The 16,033-nt window shown below is 33.9% G+C and overlaps 7 protein-coding genes across 7 annotated transcripts; 4 read left to right on the forward strand and 3 right to left on the reverse strand.

The window, feature by feature from the left end:
• Positions 1-623: 623 nt before the first annotated feature.
• Positions 624-2,252, forward strand: ASCRUDRAFT_30339 (alpha/beta-hydrolase; the record flags this gene model as incomplete). The annotated part of the gene is made up of 2 exons (XM_020190180.1): positions 624-1,119; positions 1,207-2,252. 2 exons carry the CDS (start codon positions 624-626, stop codon positions 2,250-2,252), a joined length of 1,542 nt encoding a protein of 513 aa, XP_020050434.1.
• Positions 2,253-2,685: 433 nt separating this feature from the next.
• Positions 2,686-3,714, forward strand: ASCRUDRAFT_6000 (D-mandelate dehydrogenase-like dehydrogenase; the record flags this gene model as incomplete). The annotated part of the gene is made up of 1 exon (XM_020191248.1): positions 2,686-3,714. The coding sequence occupies one exon, from the start codon at positions 2,686-2,688 to the stop codon at positions 3,712-3,714; it is 1,029 nt and encodes a 342-aa protein (XP_020050435.1).
• A 712-nt stretch (positions 3,715-4,426) lies between these two features.
• ASCRUDRAFT_68151 (uncharacterized protein) lies at positions 4,427-5,017 on the reverse strand (the record flags this gene model as incomplete). Its single annotated transcript, XM_020191492.1, has 1 exon — positions 4,427-5,017. The coding sequence occupies one exon, from the start codon at positions 5,015-5,017 to the stop codon at positions 4,427-4,429; it is 591 nt and encodes a 196-aa protein (XP_020050436.1).
• Positions 5,018-7,465: 2,448 nt separating this feature from the next.
• On the forward strand, positions 7,466-8,305 carry ASCRUDRAFT_68152 (uncharacterized protein; the record flags this gene model as incomplete). Its single annotated transcript, XM_020191493.1, has 1 exon — positions 7,466-8,305. One exon carries the CDS (start codon positions 7,466-7,468, stop codon positions 8,303-8,305), a length of 840 nt encoding a protein of 279 aa, XP_020050437.1.
• A 143-nt stretch (positions 8,306-8,448) lies between these two features.
• Positions 8,449-10,725, forward strand: ASCRUDRAFT_73827 (Pkinase-domain-containing protein). The gene has a single exon (XM_020192451.1). The coding sequence runs from the start codon at positions 8,505-8,507 to the stop codon at positions 10,467-10,469; it is 1,965 nt and encodes a 654-aa protein (XP_020050438.1). The 5' UTR covers positions 8,449-8,504; the 3' UTR covers positions 10,470-10,725.
• Positions 10,726-13,405: 2,680 nt separating this feature from the next.
• ASCRUDRAFT_68154 (leucine-rich repeat domain-containing protein) lies at positions 13,406-14,344 on the reverse strand (the record flags this gene model as incomplete). Its single annotated transcript, XM_020191494.1, has 1 exon — positions 13,406-14,344. One exon carries the CDS (start codon positions 14,342-14,344, stop codon positions 13,406-13,408), a length of 939 nt encoding a protein of 312 aa, XP_020050439.1.
• Positions 14,082-15,743, reverse strand: ASCRUDRAFT_11491 (leucine-rich repeat domain-containing protein). The gene is made up of 3 exons (XM_020188809.1): positions 15,264-15,743; positions 14,720-15,083; positions 14,082-14,552 (listed from the first exon to the last, which is right to left on the reverse strand). Exons 1-3 carry the CDS (start codon positions 15,685-15,687, stop codon positions 14,369-14,371), a joined length of 972 nt encoding a protein of 323 aa, XP_020050440.1. The 5' UTR covers positions 15,688-15,743; the 3' UTR covers positions 14,082-14,368.
• Between the last annotated feature and the right edge of the window lie 290 nt (positions 15,744-16,033).

Genomic DNA, 16,033 nt, shown 5'->3' on the forward strand with positions numbered 1-16,033 from the left:
AGTGCCCCAGCGCCCTCTACGAAGGCTCTGAGGTGGTGTCGGTTATCGAACTCACGTCCTTCATCATCGACTGTTTAGTTGATGAAGAAGAAAGAGCAGAAAGAGCAGAAAGAGCAGAAAGAGAGGAGCGAGGCGAGAGGCGCTTTTATACCTCGCGCCTCCCGAAAAAAACCAGGGCTTTGGGCACGCGACTGAAAAACAGCAGGAGCGGATGGGGCTTCTTCTTCTGCTTCTGCTTTCTGTGCTGGATTTGCTTCTTCTGCTGCGTCTACTCTCTCTGCTGTCTCTGCTGTCTTTTCCTGTGCTGATTTTCGGTTGCAATGTACTTCCCAGTGTTCCTGCTGGGCGCGCTCTTTTTCCTCTGTCTCCTTCCCTTGTTGCTAGCCTCGCCTCTCGCCAACGACCTCAATCTGCCCTCTCAGAACAGCTATCTTGTCCATGACTTGCCTGGTCTTTCCTCAATTCCTCTCAACAAACAACCTTTGATGCATGCTGGCCACCTTCAATTGGATTCAGAGCACAACACGAACTACTTCTTCTGGAGATTCGCCAATCCACCCCAGCATGACACCAACAGCACCAAATTGATCATCTGGATAAATGGTGGTCCTGGATGCTCATCAATGGATGGTGCATTGATGGAAATTGGGCCCTTCAGAATATCCAAAAATTCAACCATAACACTAAATAATGGCACCTGGCTAAATTCTGCAAATTTGCTATTTATCGACCAACCTTCAAATACCGGTTTCTCATATTCAAATACCTTTGATAAAGATTTGGATCAAATTTCTTTCAATTTTTACAATTTCTTACAAAACTACTTTCTGATTTTCACTCAGGATTTCAGTGATACAGTTGAAATATACCTAGCTGGTGAAAGTTATGCTGGCCAATATTTACCATTTTTCGCTGAATACTTGCTAAATAATTACAAAGATCTAAATTTGAAAGGCGTATTAATTGGTAACGCTTGGATTTATCCAAATTTGCAATCTTTAAGTTACTTGCCCTGGTTCAAATCTCAAAATCTATTATCTTCCTCAATTATCTCTCCAAATAATAACACTATCAATAACATCAACAACTTGAACTTAATCACTCAATATCATAATGACTGTCAATCGTTAGTAGATTATGAATTACAAAATGGTCTCAACTATTTAAATGACTCAGACTCAGACTCAGATTCAGATTCAGATTCAGATTCAAAATCAAAATCACAATTACAATCACAATTAAATGACTCTCTCTTGGATGTCAATATTAACTCCCAATTATCTTGCGACTTAATTCTTGACTCTCTACTAAACTTGACAAGACTAAACAATTCAAATGATATCAACAACGACTGTCTCAACATATACGACTACAGACTAAGAGACTCTTATCCTGCCTGTGGGGCAAATTGGCCCTCTGATTTAACCAACGTCACTCCCTTCCTATCAAACCCACACATTCAAAAGAACTTGAATTTGAACATCAACTTTAATAAATGGGCCGAATGCAACAGCTCCGTCTCAAAACATCTCTTAAATCAAAACATTAAACCCTCCTTCACCAAATTATCAAACCTACTAGTCAATAAAAACTTACCAATACTACTATTCAATGGAAATAAAGACATCATATGCAACCAATATTCCCTAGAACTAGTCACCCAAAATCTAAAATTTGATGGAAATAATCCCTTAAAACTAGGTTTCTCAGACTCAATTCAATACGTCGACTGGTTTGTTAAAAATAATAGCAACAATAATAAAAAGGTCTCTTACAACTTATTAGGTAAAATCAAATATGAAAACAACTTGTATCTAATCGAATTTATCAATGCAAGCCATATGGTTCCCTACGATAACTCAATCGGCTCTCTAGGTTTATTAGATATCTTTTGGGGCAATTTCAAATGGAACTCTGACATCTCTCATGATAATCAACCAGTTATTGTAACCCCAAACCATCCAAATTCATTCCATCTATCAAACTCGATTGACAATTCCAATTCCAATTCTAATTTCAATTTCAATTCCAAAAACAATCAAACATTCAAAGATCCAATGGATGATAACAGAGATACCTTTATTGGTGACTCCACTCTAAATGGCTTGAATTACTTTTTTTTTATTATCGGTTCTGTAGTTGTTATTTTTTACTTTACAATTCGCCATTTCAAAAATAGAAGATTCACTCATAGAAATCGTCAACCTCCTCTTTCTAATATTTACGAAAGCTATGAAATGATCGATAAATGATTAAATAACAATCAACATTGTTTTCATTACCTCTAATCATCTCTTATTTAGTTCTATCCTATATGTATACTTTTTTTTTCTTTTTTTTTTTATATAGAATATTAACATATATACACTTTAATCCTTCGATCTTTCCACACTTAATACAAACGTCTCAACTATTTCTTATTATTGGCTATTTCTAATCTCCAAATTGCTCGCTTTATTTGCTCATAGGAATTGCTATCCCGATGCCTTATAATTACTAAGCTAGCTCAACAAAACAAGTTTTCCTTTTATTACTATCATTATTATTCACTATTATCGAGTATTTTTATCATTTATCTGCAAATTGTTCATTATTAATTATTTCATTATTAATTATTTCATTATTAATTATTTTATTTTTAATTATTTTATTATTAATTATTTTATTATTAATTATTTCAGTATAATGACTGTCACTCGATTTTCCATCAAAAAGCCAGTGGTTCTCATGTATCCACCATTGGAACAAGCATTTGATGAATATGAAGACCTTGAAAAGAGTTACAACGCAGTTGTCTTGAAAATCGATGCTAAAAATCGTCAAGAATTAATTCATGACTTGAAAAATAAATATAAAGATTATACAATCAACATCGTGGCAACTTCTGGGCCTCTTTATCACCATTATGGTAAATTCGATCGGGAGATCATCGATTTGTTGCCTGATTTAAAAGCTGTTTGCCATAATGGCGCTGGCTATGATCCAGTTGATATCGACTACTTGGTGCAAAAAAACATCCCTTTATCTAACGTCGTAGGCATTAATGATGCCTCGACTGCTGACACAAACTTGTTTTTAATCTTGGCCACCATGAGAAACTACTTTTTGGGAAACAAAAACATCAAGGCTAACAAATGGAGGTCAGGTTTGCCAATTGGTAACAATCCAAAGGATAAAACGTTGGGCATCCTTGGGATGGGTGGCATTGGCAAAGATGTGAACAGGAGATGCAAAGTTTTGGGCTTTGAGAAGATAATCTATTACAGAAGGAACCAATTGCCCAGTGAAGAAGAAGAAGGTGCTGAGTTTGTCTCTTTGGACCAGTTATTGGCCCAGAGTGATATCATCTCAATCAACTTGCCCTTGAATGCCTCGACACACCACTTCTTGGACAGAGAGCAGTTTGAAAAGATGAAGGATGGAGTGATTCTCGTCAACACAGCCAGAGGTGCTGTTGTGAACGAGGTCTCACTTATGGAGTATCTCAAGAATGGAAAGGTCAAAAGTTATGGCTCAGATGTGTGGGAAAACGAACCATGGCACATCAACGAAGAGTTGATCAAGATGGAAAATGTAGTAGCTACTCCTCATATGGGGACCTGGGCCAAAGAAGTCATCTATGACTACGAAGCTTTCCAGGTGAAGAACATCAAGCACTTTATCCAGCATGGAAAAGTGCTTACAATTGTCCCAGAACAACAGCAGAACTTTTGATTAGCTATATAAACTATAAATTCATAATACAATAGACAACATTAGAGCATATGGAAAGACCAATTGACAACAGAACAACTGGCCATGTAACTTGAAAAGGATAAAAACAAAAAAAAAATTAAAAAATAAAACTAAAAAAAATTGGGCAACAATGCTGTAACTTTTCATCAGAAGATCGTAACTATATATAAGAAAAAAACAAAAAATTTCAAAAAAACAAAAAAACAGCAGCAAAAAAACAATAAAGTATAACGTTATTGATGTATAATATATAACAACTCTGAAAGAAGAACGTGGGTCTTTAGTTTGAAAAACGTAGAACTGAAAACATGGTTTGACAAAAAAATAAAAAAGTAAAATGAAAAATGTAAAGTGAATTTGAAATCTTTTTGTTTTTAAACAGAATTTAATTAGGCAAATTAGAAGCTAAAAAATAAGAAATAAATGACGAAAGCGAAAAAAAAAAAATCACAATACAAAAAACCCACCGGCAATGAAAAAATAAATCCAAGAAATAAAGTGTTATAGTTTTTTAAAAAACTCAATTACAATTATATTAGCAAAAAATGAAAATTCTTTTATAAAAGGAATTTTTGTAGGATGAATTTTTGTAGGATGAATCTTTAAAGGATGAATCTTTAAAGGATGAATCTTTATCAGAGGAAAAATTGAAAAGCCAAAATAAAGTATTGCACCGAAAAAACCTCTTCTTTTATACTTCAGTGCTATGAACATTTTTTGAATGGCGCTTTAAGTTTGCCATTGTGCCAAAATATCTTTCACAAACTTCACATTTGAAATTTCTTTCTTTTAAATGAATGAGTTTATAATGGACTGACAAGTTGTTTTTATATTTAAAACATCTTGAGCATTTGGAGCATGGAAAAGGCCTTTCAGAACCAAGATGAATTATATTAAAGTGATTAGTTAATTCTCTTTTGCTTGTAAAAGTTAGAGAGCATTTTGAACAGGTTTCAATGGACATTGAAGAAGGGGACTGAGCAGTATTGTCGCTCAATGGTTTTGAGTTGGGTGCCTGTGAATTTTCTGATAATTGAGGAGATTGAGTTGAATCGGATGATAGTTGTCCTTTTTTAAGGCCATCGGTATTTATCAATTGGTTTTGATTTGAGAAATCCAAATCTAGTGGTTTTTTGTTTTCAATTGAATCTTCCGATTCAATTGTAGCGCTATCATTATCGTTGTTGTTATTTTGGAGATTATTTCCGTCTTCATCGTCATCTTCAGCATCCTCTTCGTCATCACTTTGGCTGTTCATTTCCATTTCCAATTCCAATTCCATTTGTTTTTGTTTTTGCTGCTGGTTTTGTTTATCATCTAATAAGCTATTTTGAAAGTTATTTTCAATTTCAGAGTGTGAGTCTTTTTGTAGATTGTTGGATAAATTGTGTGAATGTTGGAGGTTAATATGATTTGAGATTAGGTTTGTATTGTGGTTGTAGTCTATAATTTGAGTATTTGAAATTGTATTTGGATTTGAAACAGCTTTTGAAATTGAGTTTTCTTCATTTTTATTGAGAATTAGGTAATCATTTTTGAAGCTGTTTTTGAATTTGTTTTTATAATTGAAATGGAGATTTTCTTTTTGTTTGCCTATTTTTTTGTGGGTATTGAATTGGAAAGTATGAGATTGAGATGAATTTTGAGTTGATGGGTTGATATCGATATGGTCGTGTATGTTGTCAGCGTTAATTTGCAAGTCATTATCTATAGTATCAGCGTCAATTTGGATATTATTGTCAGCGCTTATTTCCGATTCATCATTATCATTATCATTATTATTATCATTATCATTTTGGTTGAAGAATACGTTATTGAATTCTTTATTAAATTCGTGATCGAGTATTAGATCAATTTTTTTATTTGTAGATTTAGATGGAGATTTATTTTTGTTGATGCAGTTGTTGTTGTTTTTGAGAATGGTGGATGAATCGTTTTGAGAGAAGGAGTTGTTTCTTGTGGGTTTGTTGAGGATGTGAATTCTTTTGTAGTGGTAGGATAGGGATTGTTTGTATTTGTATGATCTTTTGCATTTGGGGCATTTGTAGAGCTGTAGGTTGAATATGTTTTGGTTGAATTCGTTTTTGATGGTTTTGTCGTTGTCAATATCTGTGTAGTTTGATTCGATATCATCGTTTTCGTTATTGTTATTATGGATATGGTTATTCTGATTCTGATTTTGATTCTGATTTTGATTCTGATTCTGATTCTGATTTTGATTTTGATTTTGATTTTGATTCTGATTCTGATTCTGATTCTGATTTTGATTTTTAATAGACTTTATATTATTTAAAAGTGAAGGCAAATCAATTAGAGTATTATCTGTGATTAGGTCATTTAAAGAATTAATTGGGATTGAGGTTAATAAATTTTGAGCGTCGTGATTATTAGAGGGAGTAATTGAGTTAATTGAAGTGATTGAAGTAATTGGGGGGATGTTGAAGATTTTGTTTATTATATCGTTGATTGTTGCGGGAGAAGGGTTGTTGATTTTGATTGATAGAAGGTAGTTTTTGAGATTTAGTTTAAATATGCTTTGGTTGTGGATTAGGTTGTTGATGATGTTGAGGTGGTTGATTAGTTTTAGTTCGTAGAAGAGGATGATTTTTTGGATGTCGTTTTTGTAGATTGCATTGTAGAGAGAGTTTTGCAGTGAGAGAGTAGTATTAGTATTAGTAGTAGTATTAGTATTAGTATTAGTAGTAGTATTGTTAGTGGTAGTGGTAGTAGTAGTAGTAGAAGGGATTGAATTTTCAGTTGAATTTTCAGTTGAATTTTCAGGCGAGGATTGAGTTGAAGTTGAAGTTGGAATTTGGATTGGAATTTGGATTGGAATTGGAATTGAATTTTTCAATTTTTTGTTTGAATGAATTTCATTATTCATTTTTGAATGGAGCGATAAGTGATTATTATTAATTATCAATTATTAATTATCAATTATTAGTTATTATAGATTATTATTATAGATTATTATTATTATTATTATTATTATTATTATAGATTATAATGATTATATAGTATAGGATATAGATTAGTATGAATTGGGCAATGTTGGAGAGGATGGAGATAATATAGACATAATGAGGTTAAGAGTGAGAAGGAGTATAATTGGACATTTTTATTAGAAAGAAATAATAGAGAGGATTGAAGAGAGATAGAAGAGAGAGAATTGAAAAGAAATGAAAACAAAGAAAGAAAGAAAGAGGAAGTGGGAAAGGGGAGTGTGGAAAGAGAGTTAAAAAAGAGAAAAAGAGAAAAAGAGAGTAGAGTAAGAGGGAAGAGAAAAAGGAAAGTAGGTGAATATTTGTGTAGTAGAACAGTAGAGTAGGTGAATAGGTGAATAGGCGAAAGGAAATAAGACTTTATTGGAGATAAGGTTGAGAAGTGGTAGAGGAATAGGAATATGAAAGAGTGAAGTAGGAAGAAAGTGAGCAAGATAGTGGGATAAAATGAACAGAGAGTATTGAAAGAGGAGCTGAAAGAGGAATATTGGAGCTGAGAAAGAGCATTTTACTGCTGGAACAGTCTGTTGTTGGTGCGATAGAAGAATAATCGAAGAGGAGCAGAGCAGAATAGCAGAATAGAATAGCAAATAGTGAGAAGCAAGGCGAGAGGAGGGAGGTTGACAGCTCCGTCAGCGCTTAGGTAAGCGCGGTATCCCCTTACAGCTCTTCTTCAGCTGAGTCTCCAAACACTGCAGCCGCTGTTGCCTCTGTCGCCACTGCTCAAGATGTCGAAGCCAGGCGCACACCAGCAGAAGCTCGTCCAGCAGAAGCCTGTCCAGCATGGGGTTGGCCAATACGTCGAGCACAGTGATGGTTACGGCATCGAGGAAGATGATGGTGATGGTGAATGTAAACACGATGGCGCTAACGGTGGCAATGTGAATGAGAACGAGAACGGCAACAGCACTGCCAATGATGACAACGGTGATGAGGACGGTGACGAAGATACCAGTATCCACGAGATCAACCTTTCAGACATCAGCGTGGACGAGAACCAGGGACCAGCAGCGCCACAGACAGCACAGACAGCACCGGCAGCACAGACAGCAGGTTGGGTTCCCATGACCCAGCTAAGGATGAACAGCCACAGCGAGGCGCTTCTCAAGGAGTGCCTCTCCAAGTTTCCCGACCGCGCGCTCGACCTTCTCGCGGTCGTGAAGGCGTCTGTCGGCCGCTCAGCGTGCAGCAAGAGCAAGCTTGCCTCGCTCGACAAACGGCTCCAGAACACACACGAGCCCGTTCCCACGTTCGAGGGCTTTCCAACCAACATTCGCGCCCTCGCCGAGCAGCAGCAGGCACGGCTCACACACGCGCCGGTGGTTGTTGGAGGCCAAACGTACATGGCCACGGCCGAAACTCCTCTCGCAGTGCCTGACCAATTCCGGGTAGTCTTATTTGGATCTGGCGTGTCCGACAAGCAGAGGCTCCAGATCAAGCAGCAGAGGCGCCAGGAGAACCGTATTTTGCGCAGGGAAAAGATGAAGAAGAGGAACAAAAGAATAAAGCTGCAGAAAAAGCTGCAGAGGCAGCAGCACCAGCAGCAGAACAAAAAGGTCGGCAATTAAGCGCCCACCACGAACACTACGAACACCACCGCACGTGCCACTGACCTGTTTTTCTCCATGGCTTTGTAATGGCACTTTCTACTTCATCGCTCTTCAACGTATCTCATATCATATCCCATATCATATCCCATATCATATCCCATATCATATTATATAATATCCTATATTACATCCTCTATCTCATCTTTCTTCTCGTGTAATGCCCTCTGCTGCTCCCTCCACTAGAAGAGAGTTGCCTGGCTTGACTGTTAAGGTCTACAATGGGAAAAACCTCAGGTTGCCCTTCAGCTTGATTTCCAACGAGTTCATTCTCAGAAAAATCAGCGACTGCGCTTACAACTGTGATACAAATCTTCTCAATCAAAACATAAAACAACACATATCCAACCAAGATGAATCTCTCAATTCCGCCATAAAAAACATCAACCTCAACAGCAACACTAACCCAAATGCCACCAACCATGCCACCAACCACACCACCACCAATTCCAACAACCACAACAGAATCAATCTGTCCATCCTCGACGAAAATATAGACTCCCCCCATACAATCCATTCCTCAGACTCCATACAAAACAACATTGACACAAATGATCCATCAAATATCAGCTCAAACAACGTGAACTCAAATAAACAGCCCTATCTATCTCCAGAGGCTGCCACCTCTTGTTTACCTTCCATAATAGCTGTCCCCAACACTGTTCAAAACAACAACAACTCCACCAACTCCCACCCTTCTCCTAACCCAAACCACAACAACCTCATCAAAAACCCATTAATCTACATGACAATAGAATACGATAAAACGGTTTCTCTAGTTGAACCTTCCTCCGGTCTCATCAAAAACCCTACTTTCAATAACGTTTCAAACTTCGATGTCATCAGAAATGGCCTCCTCACAATCCAACTCTTTGTCAAAATCCCAAACATCCTAATTCCAAAGGACATCAACTCAATCTACAAAAACAAAAATAACTTCAACCTAAAAACTCCCTCCCAACAAATCCTCATCGGCACTGCTAGAATCCCCCTAAACCTAAACAACTTCTCTTCCAAAAAGAGACTTCTCAACCACGAATGGCTAAAACTAATCAACGACAACGTAATCAACGGCTATATCTCAATAACAATAGAATACAAACCTTCCTCAACTAACCTTTCAAAATCCCTCTCAATCGACCAATTCGACCTCCTAAAAGTCATCGGCAAGGGTTCCTTTGGAAAAGTAATGCAGGTCCGTAAAAAGGACACTCAAAGAATCTACGCCCTCAAATCAATCAGAAAAGCTCACATTGTATCAAGAATGGAAGTCATCCACACCCTAGCTGAAAGAACTGTCCTTGCTAAAATCAACAACCCCTTCATTGTCCCTCTAAAATTCTCCTTCCAATCAAATGAAAAACTATACTTTGTCCTAGATTTCATCAATGGCGGTGAATTGTTCCATCACCTACAAAAAGAAGGTAAATTCACCCTAAATAGATCAAGATTCTACACCGCTGAACTTCTAATCGCCCTAGAAAGTCTCCATTCTCTAAATGTCATTTACAGAGACCTAAAACCTGAAAACATCCTACTAGACTACCAAGGTCACATTGCTTTATGTGACTTTGGTCTTTGTAAGCTAAATATGAAAAATAGCGAAAAGACTAACACCTTTTGTGGTACTCCAGAATATCTAGCCCCAGAATTATTATTAAACAAAGGCTATACAAGATCCGTCGATTGGTGGACTCTAGGTGTCCTCCTATATGAAATGTTAACCGGTTTACCTCCCTTTTATGACGAAGACGTTCCCAAAATGTACAAAAAAATCTTATACAACCCCTTAACTTTCCCAACAAACTTCGATCCCCTAGCAAAAGATCTAATTTCAAATCTATTGAGCAGAGACCCTGAAAAGAGATTGGGTAACGGCGAAAATGGTGCAAATGACATTAAAAATCATAAATTTTTTCAAATTATCGATTGGAATAAATTGGTCGAAAAAAAATACACTCCCCCTTTCAAACCACCCGTTAGTGACGCCTTTGATACAAGTAATTTCGATATAGAGTTCACAAGCGAAAGACCCGCCGATAGTCTTGTCGACGATTATTTAAGTAAAAGTGTTCAAAAACAATTTGAAGGTTGGACTTATATTGGTGAAAGTAGATTGGCCTGATTTTTTTCATTATTTTTATCTTCATTTATCATTCACCATTTACCATTTTTTAATTTACATCACATTTACATTTAAACTCACAATAACATTAAAAGAAAAACAAGACATAAATACATAAATACATAGAATTTCAATCAAAATCAAAAAAAGCACTAAAATCAAAAATGAGAAAATGAGAAAATGTTTATATATTTTTTTAACCATTTGTTTACTTACTTATTTACCTATTTACCTATTTACCTATTTACTTATTTACTTATTTATTTACTCATTTACTTATTTACTTATTTACTTAATTATGTTTTTATTGTTTATTTCCAAAATGTTTCCCCTTATATTTTCAAATTCAATTCAAAAGTTTTATTTAGCATACCTACACTGGTTTTCACTTTTAAATTTTGAGTTTCACTCATAAGTTCCTCTTTATTCAATTTATATTTTTTTCTTTTTTTCTTTTTTCTTTTTTCTTTTCATATTGTGTTCAGTTTATTGGTCCAATTCCAAACATAACATAATATAATGCAATTGATAAGATTTGTTAATTGCAATCTATGTGATATCGATAACTCAATAGTAGATGCATATTGAGCACCAGTTGTAAACCAAATTACGAATTTGTTTAGTCTATATTCTATCTCTGTTCATTGACGTTACGAACCAAAGTCCAGAAAAATGGATACAACCTACCTCTAGTCCCCGAAAAACCCATGCACAACCTTAAAATCTCATCCACTTCAGCGTATTGATTCACATACAACAGGTTTCTGAAATTTCTTATACTAAAACCTCTTCTGTTTGAAAATTATCAAAACTATCCTACACCAATAAAACTCCAATGCAATATCAGAATTGTAATAAAAATCTAAATCTGTTTTATGGCCATGAAAAACAAAACTTACTCTGATATAAATTATTTGACTTTATCTCAAAAACACTGCAATATAACCTCACATTCTAGTTCTTTTTTTAATCAAAACCAATCCTTTAGATAGATCCTATTCTGGTTCCATTATTAACAATCTTAACAATCTTACAGATAGTTCCAAAAACCTTGATGACAGAAATAATCAATATGATAACAAAGAAAATAGCACCTTGAGCTTTCAAGATGAAATCAATACCAGTATTCACCCACTAGACTCACCAAGCAACTTAAAAAGAGACAGTTTAGCACAAAGTATAAGAAGCATCAGCAACATAAGCATAAGAAAATCAAGCAGTAAAAGTGTCTCAAGCAAGAACAACATCAATATTGAAGTCTTCAAGGGTCTAGAGATTTACGTAATTAGCGCTGATTTGCGCAATGTTTGGGTCAGGTCAAATAAAGCTTAAATACGAATTTGTGTCAACTGATGAGAGCTTTTTATTAGTCTCCATGCCAAAATCTCGCACTTAATTTTTCATTGGGTCGGATATTGGAAGAAACTTCGTTTATAGTCACGTGCCATCATTCTCTAAGCTGCAATCGATATAATCCAATGAATCTCAGAGGTCTTTATATAAAATGTAACTGATAACCAAGTGTCAGATTATCGGCGAAAAATATAAATTAGCTAACTTGAAGTCTTGGTGATCTCTGTTTTATATTAAACAAGATTAAAAGTAGAACTTTTATAAAAATGGCGTTATTATTATAGTTTATTCGGCATCATAATATTTGAGAGATTGACAATATTGTAAAAAAACTTTTTTGCTGGTATCGCACTGAGGTACAATAGGGTTACTTCAAAGATCAACTCTTAAGGCCAAAACGAAAGTCGCAAAGGCCATCGTGATGTCGAATCTAAGGGCCGCAAACACCTATTGTTTACAAAAACAACTTTTCTTGGATGGTTAAGCTTCGCTGTAGCTTCATGTACTTACAAGTATCAAAAACATTGAAAGTGTACCACCAGGTTGGCGACTGACCGATTGACTAATCATGGTCAGATGCCAGTCCGTTTTTTGATGAGTTCCGGAATCGAGCCACTGACCTGTAGTGGATTCTGTGGCTTAGTTTGGTCTATATATATTTTTCCCAATAAACAGAAGGCAAGAGGACGCGATAAGTCTCATCATAACTGTAAAACACCTGCGCTTTTCACATCAAGTTTGCCATATACTGCTTGTAGAGATTTCAGTATTGGATATTTATCACTTAAATGAAGCCAAACGCCATTAACGGGAAGTCTCAAAGCAAAAAGAATTTTACTTTCAAAAGTGCAACGTGTATTAAGATATTGCCAATTACAAATTTAATCACCAGCGTATGTTTTTTCCTTTAGAATTGACTTTCACAGCAACCCATTTTATTGTATTGAATCTACGTAAGCTCAGTACTTGGTTCTTAGATGAAAAGCTGAATTATTGCTTATTGCTTCAGAGACATTAACAACACAGTGAGGATGCTTCGTCTGGTGAAGAAATATATTGCATACTCTATTTCTTTGTTGGTTACTGTAATTGAAGTTTAATACTGTACAGCTTTGCCAACTAAATGTCAAGAAAAAGGAGTCCATTGTTTTGAAGAGATGAAACGTTCAGTTTCAAGCTTTTCATTTCCAATTTCAAAGAAGATGTCTTTCATCTAATCAAATTAAACTTGTCTTCTCTGATACTGGATCCAGCAGCTTCAAGATTAAATTTAGAAGTTATTTCAGCCATTGTAGGATTAAATGATAAATAAAAAAATAAATATTTATTTAGAGATTAAGTTAAAATATATAAATTTGAAAAAGGCATTTAAGAGTAGAACTGTACAATGATTGAGCCATATATTCACTCTTTATAAAGAAGAAAGAGAAAAATTTGCGTACTTTTATATTGTAGTTCTGTAGATATTCAATGTCTTGGATTGATTGGATTTCATTTCAAATCAGTGACTATGAAGAACAAAGTAATAATTTAAACTGTGATTCTCAGTTTTAAAAATACAAAATAATCTAAATTATGGGTCATTATCTTGAACACCAACTTGAAAGATATACAATTTTAACATTTGGAGAAATATTCATATAATCTTCAACTGTCTCACTTAATTCGTTTTCGTGTAAAAGAAGAAATATTAAATTATCTTGATTTTCTCTGGTTCTAAAAGAAAAATGCGTCAAATGGTTCTGATTCAAGTCAATTGAGTGAATAATAGTTAGAATCTCAAAATATTTCAATTTTGTTAATGAATTTTGGTTCAATTTAAGGACTTTCAATTTGGAAAGTTTGTTGACATTCGCAATAGACAACATATTAATTTTATTCCTTGAAAAATTAAAATACTCAACATTCTCTGGAATATAAATATTTCTCAAATCTTTAATTACATTATGAGTAATTCTAATTCTTCTTAATTTTTTAAAGTATATTTCATTTCCAGTAAAAAAAAGTGTATTTTTAACGTTTTCAATTAAATTTTGGTTCAAACTAAGATTCACAAGATCCTGTAACTTATTGATTTCTCCTAACTCGAAAATCTGATTATTATCTAACAATAATTCTCGAAGTTTTTGTAAGTTAATTATTGGATCAATGTTTTTGATTTCATTATCATTTCCTTCTAAATGAACCAAATTTTCTAATGTTGATAAATACCTAATATCTTCAATATTATTTCTAGGAAATGATAATCTCTTCAATTTTGTTAAACCACTTAGAAATTTAATATTAGTGATTTGATTATTACTTATGTTTAAATCAATCAATAGAGTTAGCCTTTTTAAGCAAGACACTTTACTAAGATAATTCCCACTTAAGTTTAAACGTTTTAATAAAGTTAGTTTGGCTAAGGGTTGGATATTGGTAAAACTAAAATTACGAATTACCTCAATAGGTTGCTGTTGATTAACTTGGATTGGATTATCATTTTGATTATTTTCTACTCTCTCTTCTTCACGAAGTAACATAGTATTTGGTTGTGTATTAATAACCTAATAATAAAACTGTCTACCAAAAAATGTTACAGTTCCTTGTCTTTCTCGGTGCCCTCTTTTGGCTTCAATAAAATTTTGATTATTGGATATATCTAAAGTTCTTAAATTGGTTAATGTTGATAGATGTGATATGTCTTCAATGTTATTATTAGCCAAATTTAACGTTGTTAAATTAGTTAAACTTGGAAACATCCAAATGTCCAGAATATGATTTCCAGACAAATTCAATTCAGTAAACGTTCAAGGTTTTCTAAACTGCGACCTAGAAATCGAACTGTTTTCATTTTGAGAAAAGGAACAAAAGGCTGTATCCTTAATGTTGCATTAACAGTGGAATAGTTAATTGACAATCTCATGAATGAATTTAATTCTCTAAAAAATATATTGTCATCAATTGGAAACTGAAATAGATCAATTTTAATCTCATCAATATCGCTATTATTAAACCCATAATTGGTTTTTGATTGAGTCATATATGTTGATCTTTTTTCTTTAAAAATTGAAGAAGTTTTACTAAAGGATTCGAATTTTAAAAAGTATTCTGCATTGTTTGTGGTGTAAATCATATTCATATCTGCAAAAATTTGATTTGAAAACCAAAAATCCTTGAAAAGATCATATGAAGTGATCTTCAAAGTGTTTGAGTTAAGAAGGATTAATAATTTTGTAAACCTATTCAAAATTTCAGACTTCAACGCATGTGTATTGAATGCTGAACTATATACTATTCTATAATTAAATCTGTTAGGCCTCGGATTACTATTATAAATGATGAGATTGGTTTTTTGTAAATTTTTTGATTTTTTTAGAATACAACCCGATCGATTCAAACATGTTGGGTGTAATTAAAAAAGATCCATCACTATTGTAATATTTCGAATTAATCATGTACATTCGATGTCGAGGTTTCTAAAGTCTGGGATCTTAAATTTTAAAACATCTCTTGGTATATCGAAATACCTTTCATCAGATTGATAATCAGAATATTTATCATCAACATAATAATAATCATAATCCAAATCATCAGGATCTGAACCACCATGATCTAAATCATCATAATCTAAATCATCATAATCTACACCATTGCAATCTAAATCATCATAACCCAAGTCAAAAATATCATCAGATTTTCTCTTTTTTCTTCTAAAACAAATATTGGTTTTTTCTGAAGCAACATGTAAAACCACAGAGTGATATAACCTCAGAGCAGCAGATAATTCCACTGTTCTGAGATTTGACGTTCTCATTGGCAAAACATGCTTGTTATGAAGATTGGAAAATATTTTTTCAATTAATTCCCTAGGAATCAAATCCATGTTTAGTATTTAATATTTAATATTCAGTAATGTGTATAACTATGGTTGTTATCATCAATATTGCCTGTGTTATACTATCAATGAAGCTTATTTTGATTTTGAATATGAATACACACTACATTATTTATATGGAAGAATATAAAAGAAAATATGAATCAGTTATTTCGTTATTCACATTTTTAACTAGAAGTGTTTATTGAAATTCGAATGGTAAATATTTTGTTGACTTCATTGCAGTCTCTATCAGTATAAATACAACAGGGCAGTTTTCATATTAGCTATTGATACTTTTCGAAATGAATTATTTAATTTCTGGTTCTTGAAAGATAATTCCAAATATATCAAA

Source organism: Ascoidea rubescens (genome assembly GCF_001661345.1).
Source record: "Ascoidea rubescens DSM 1968 unplaced genomic scaffold ASCRUscaffold_1, whole genome shotgun sequence".
Lineage (NCBI taxonomy): Eukaryota > Fungi > Ascomycota > Saccharomycetes > Ascoideales > Ascoideaceae > Ascoidea > Ascoidea rubescens.

Bases quoted from the DNA above. Each gene is read 5' to 3' on its own strand.
- ASCRUDRAFT_73827 (XM_020192451.1), top strand. From the start codon at position 8,505: ATGCCCTCTGCTGCTCCCTCCACTAGAAGAGAGTTGCCTGGCTTGACT.
- ASCRUDRAFT_11491 (XM_020188809.1), bottom strand. From the start codon at position 15,687: ATGGATTTGATTCCTAGGGAATTAATTGAAAAAATATTTTCCAATCTT. The intron at 15,084-15,263 runs GTACATGATTAA...TATATAGTTCAG, and splicing joins TAGAAACCTCGACATCGAAT to CATTCAATACACATGCGTTG. The intron at 14,553-14,719 runs GTCAATTAACTA...GATGTTTCCAAG, and splicing joins TTAAATTCATTCATGAGATT to TTTAACTAATTTAACAACGT.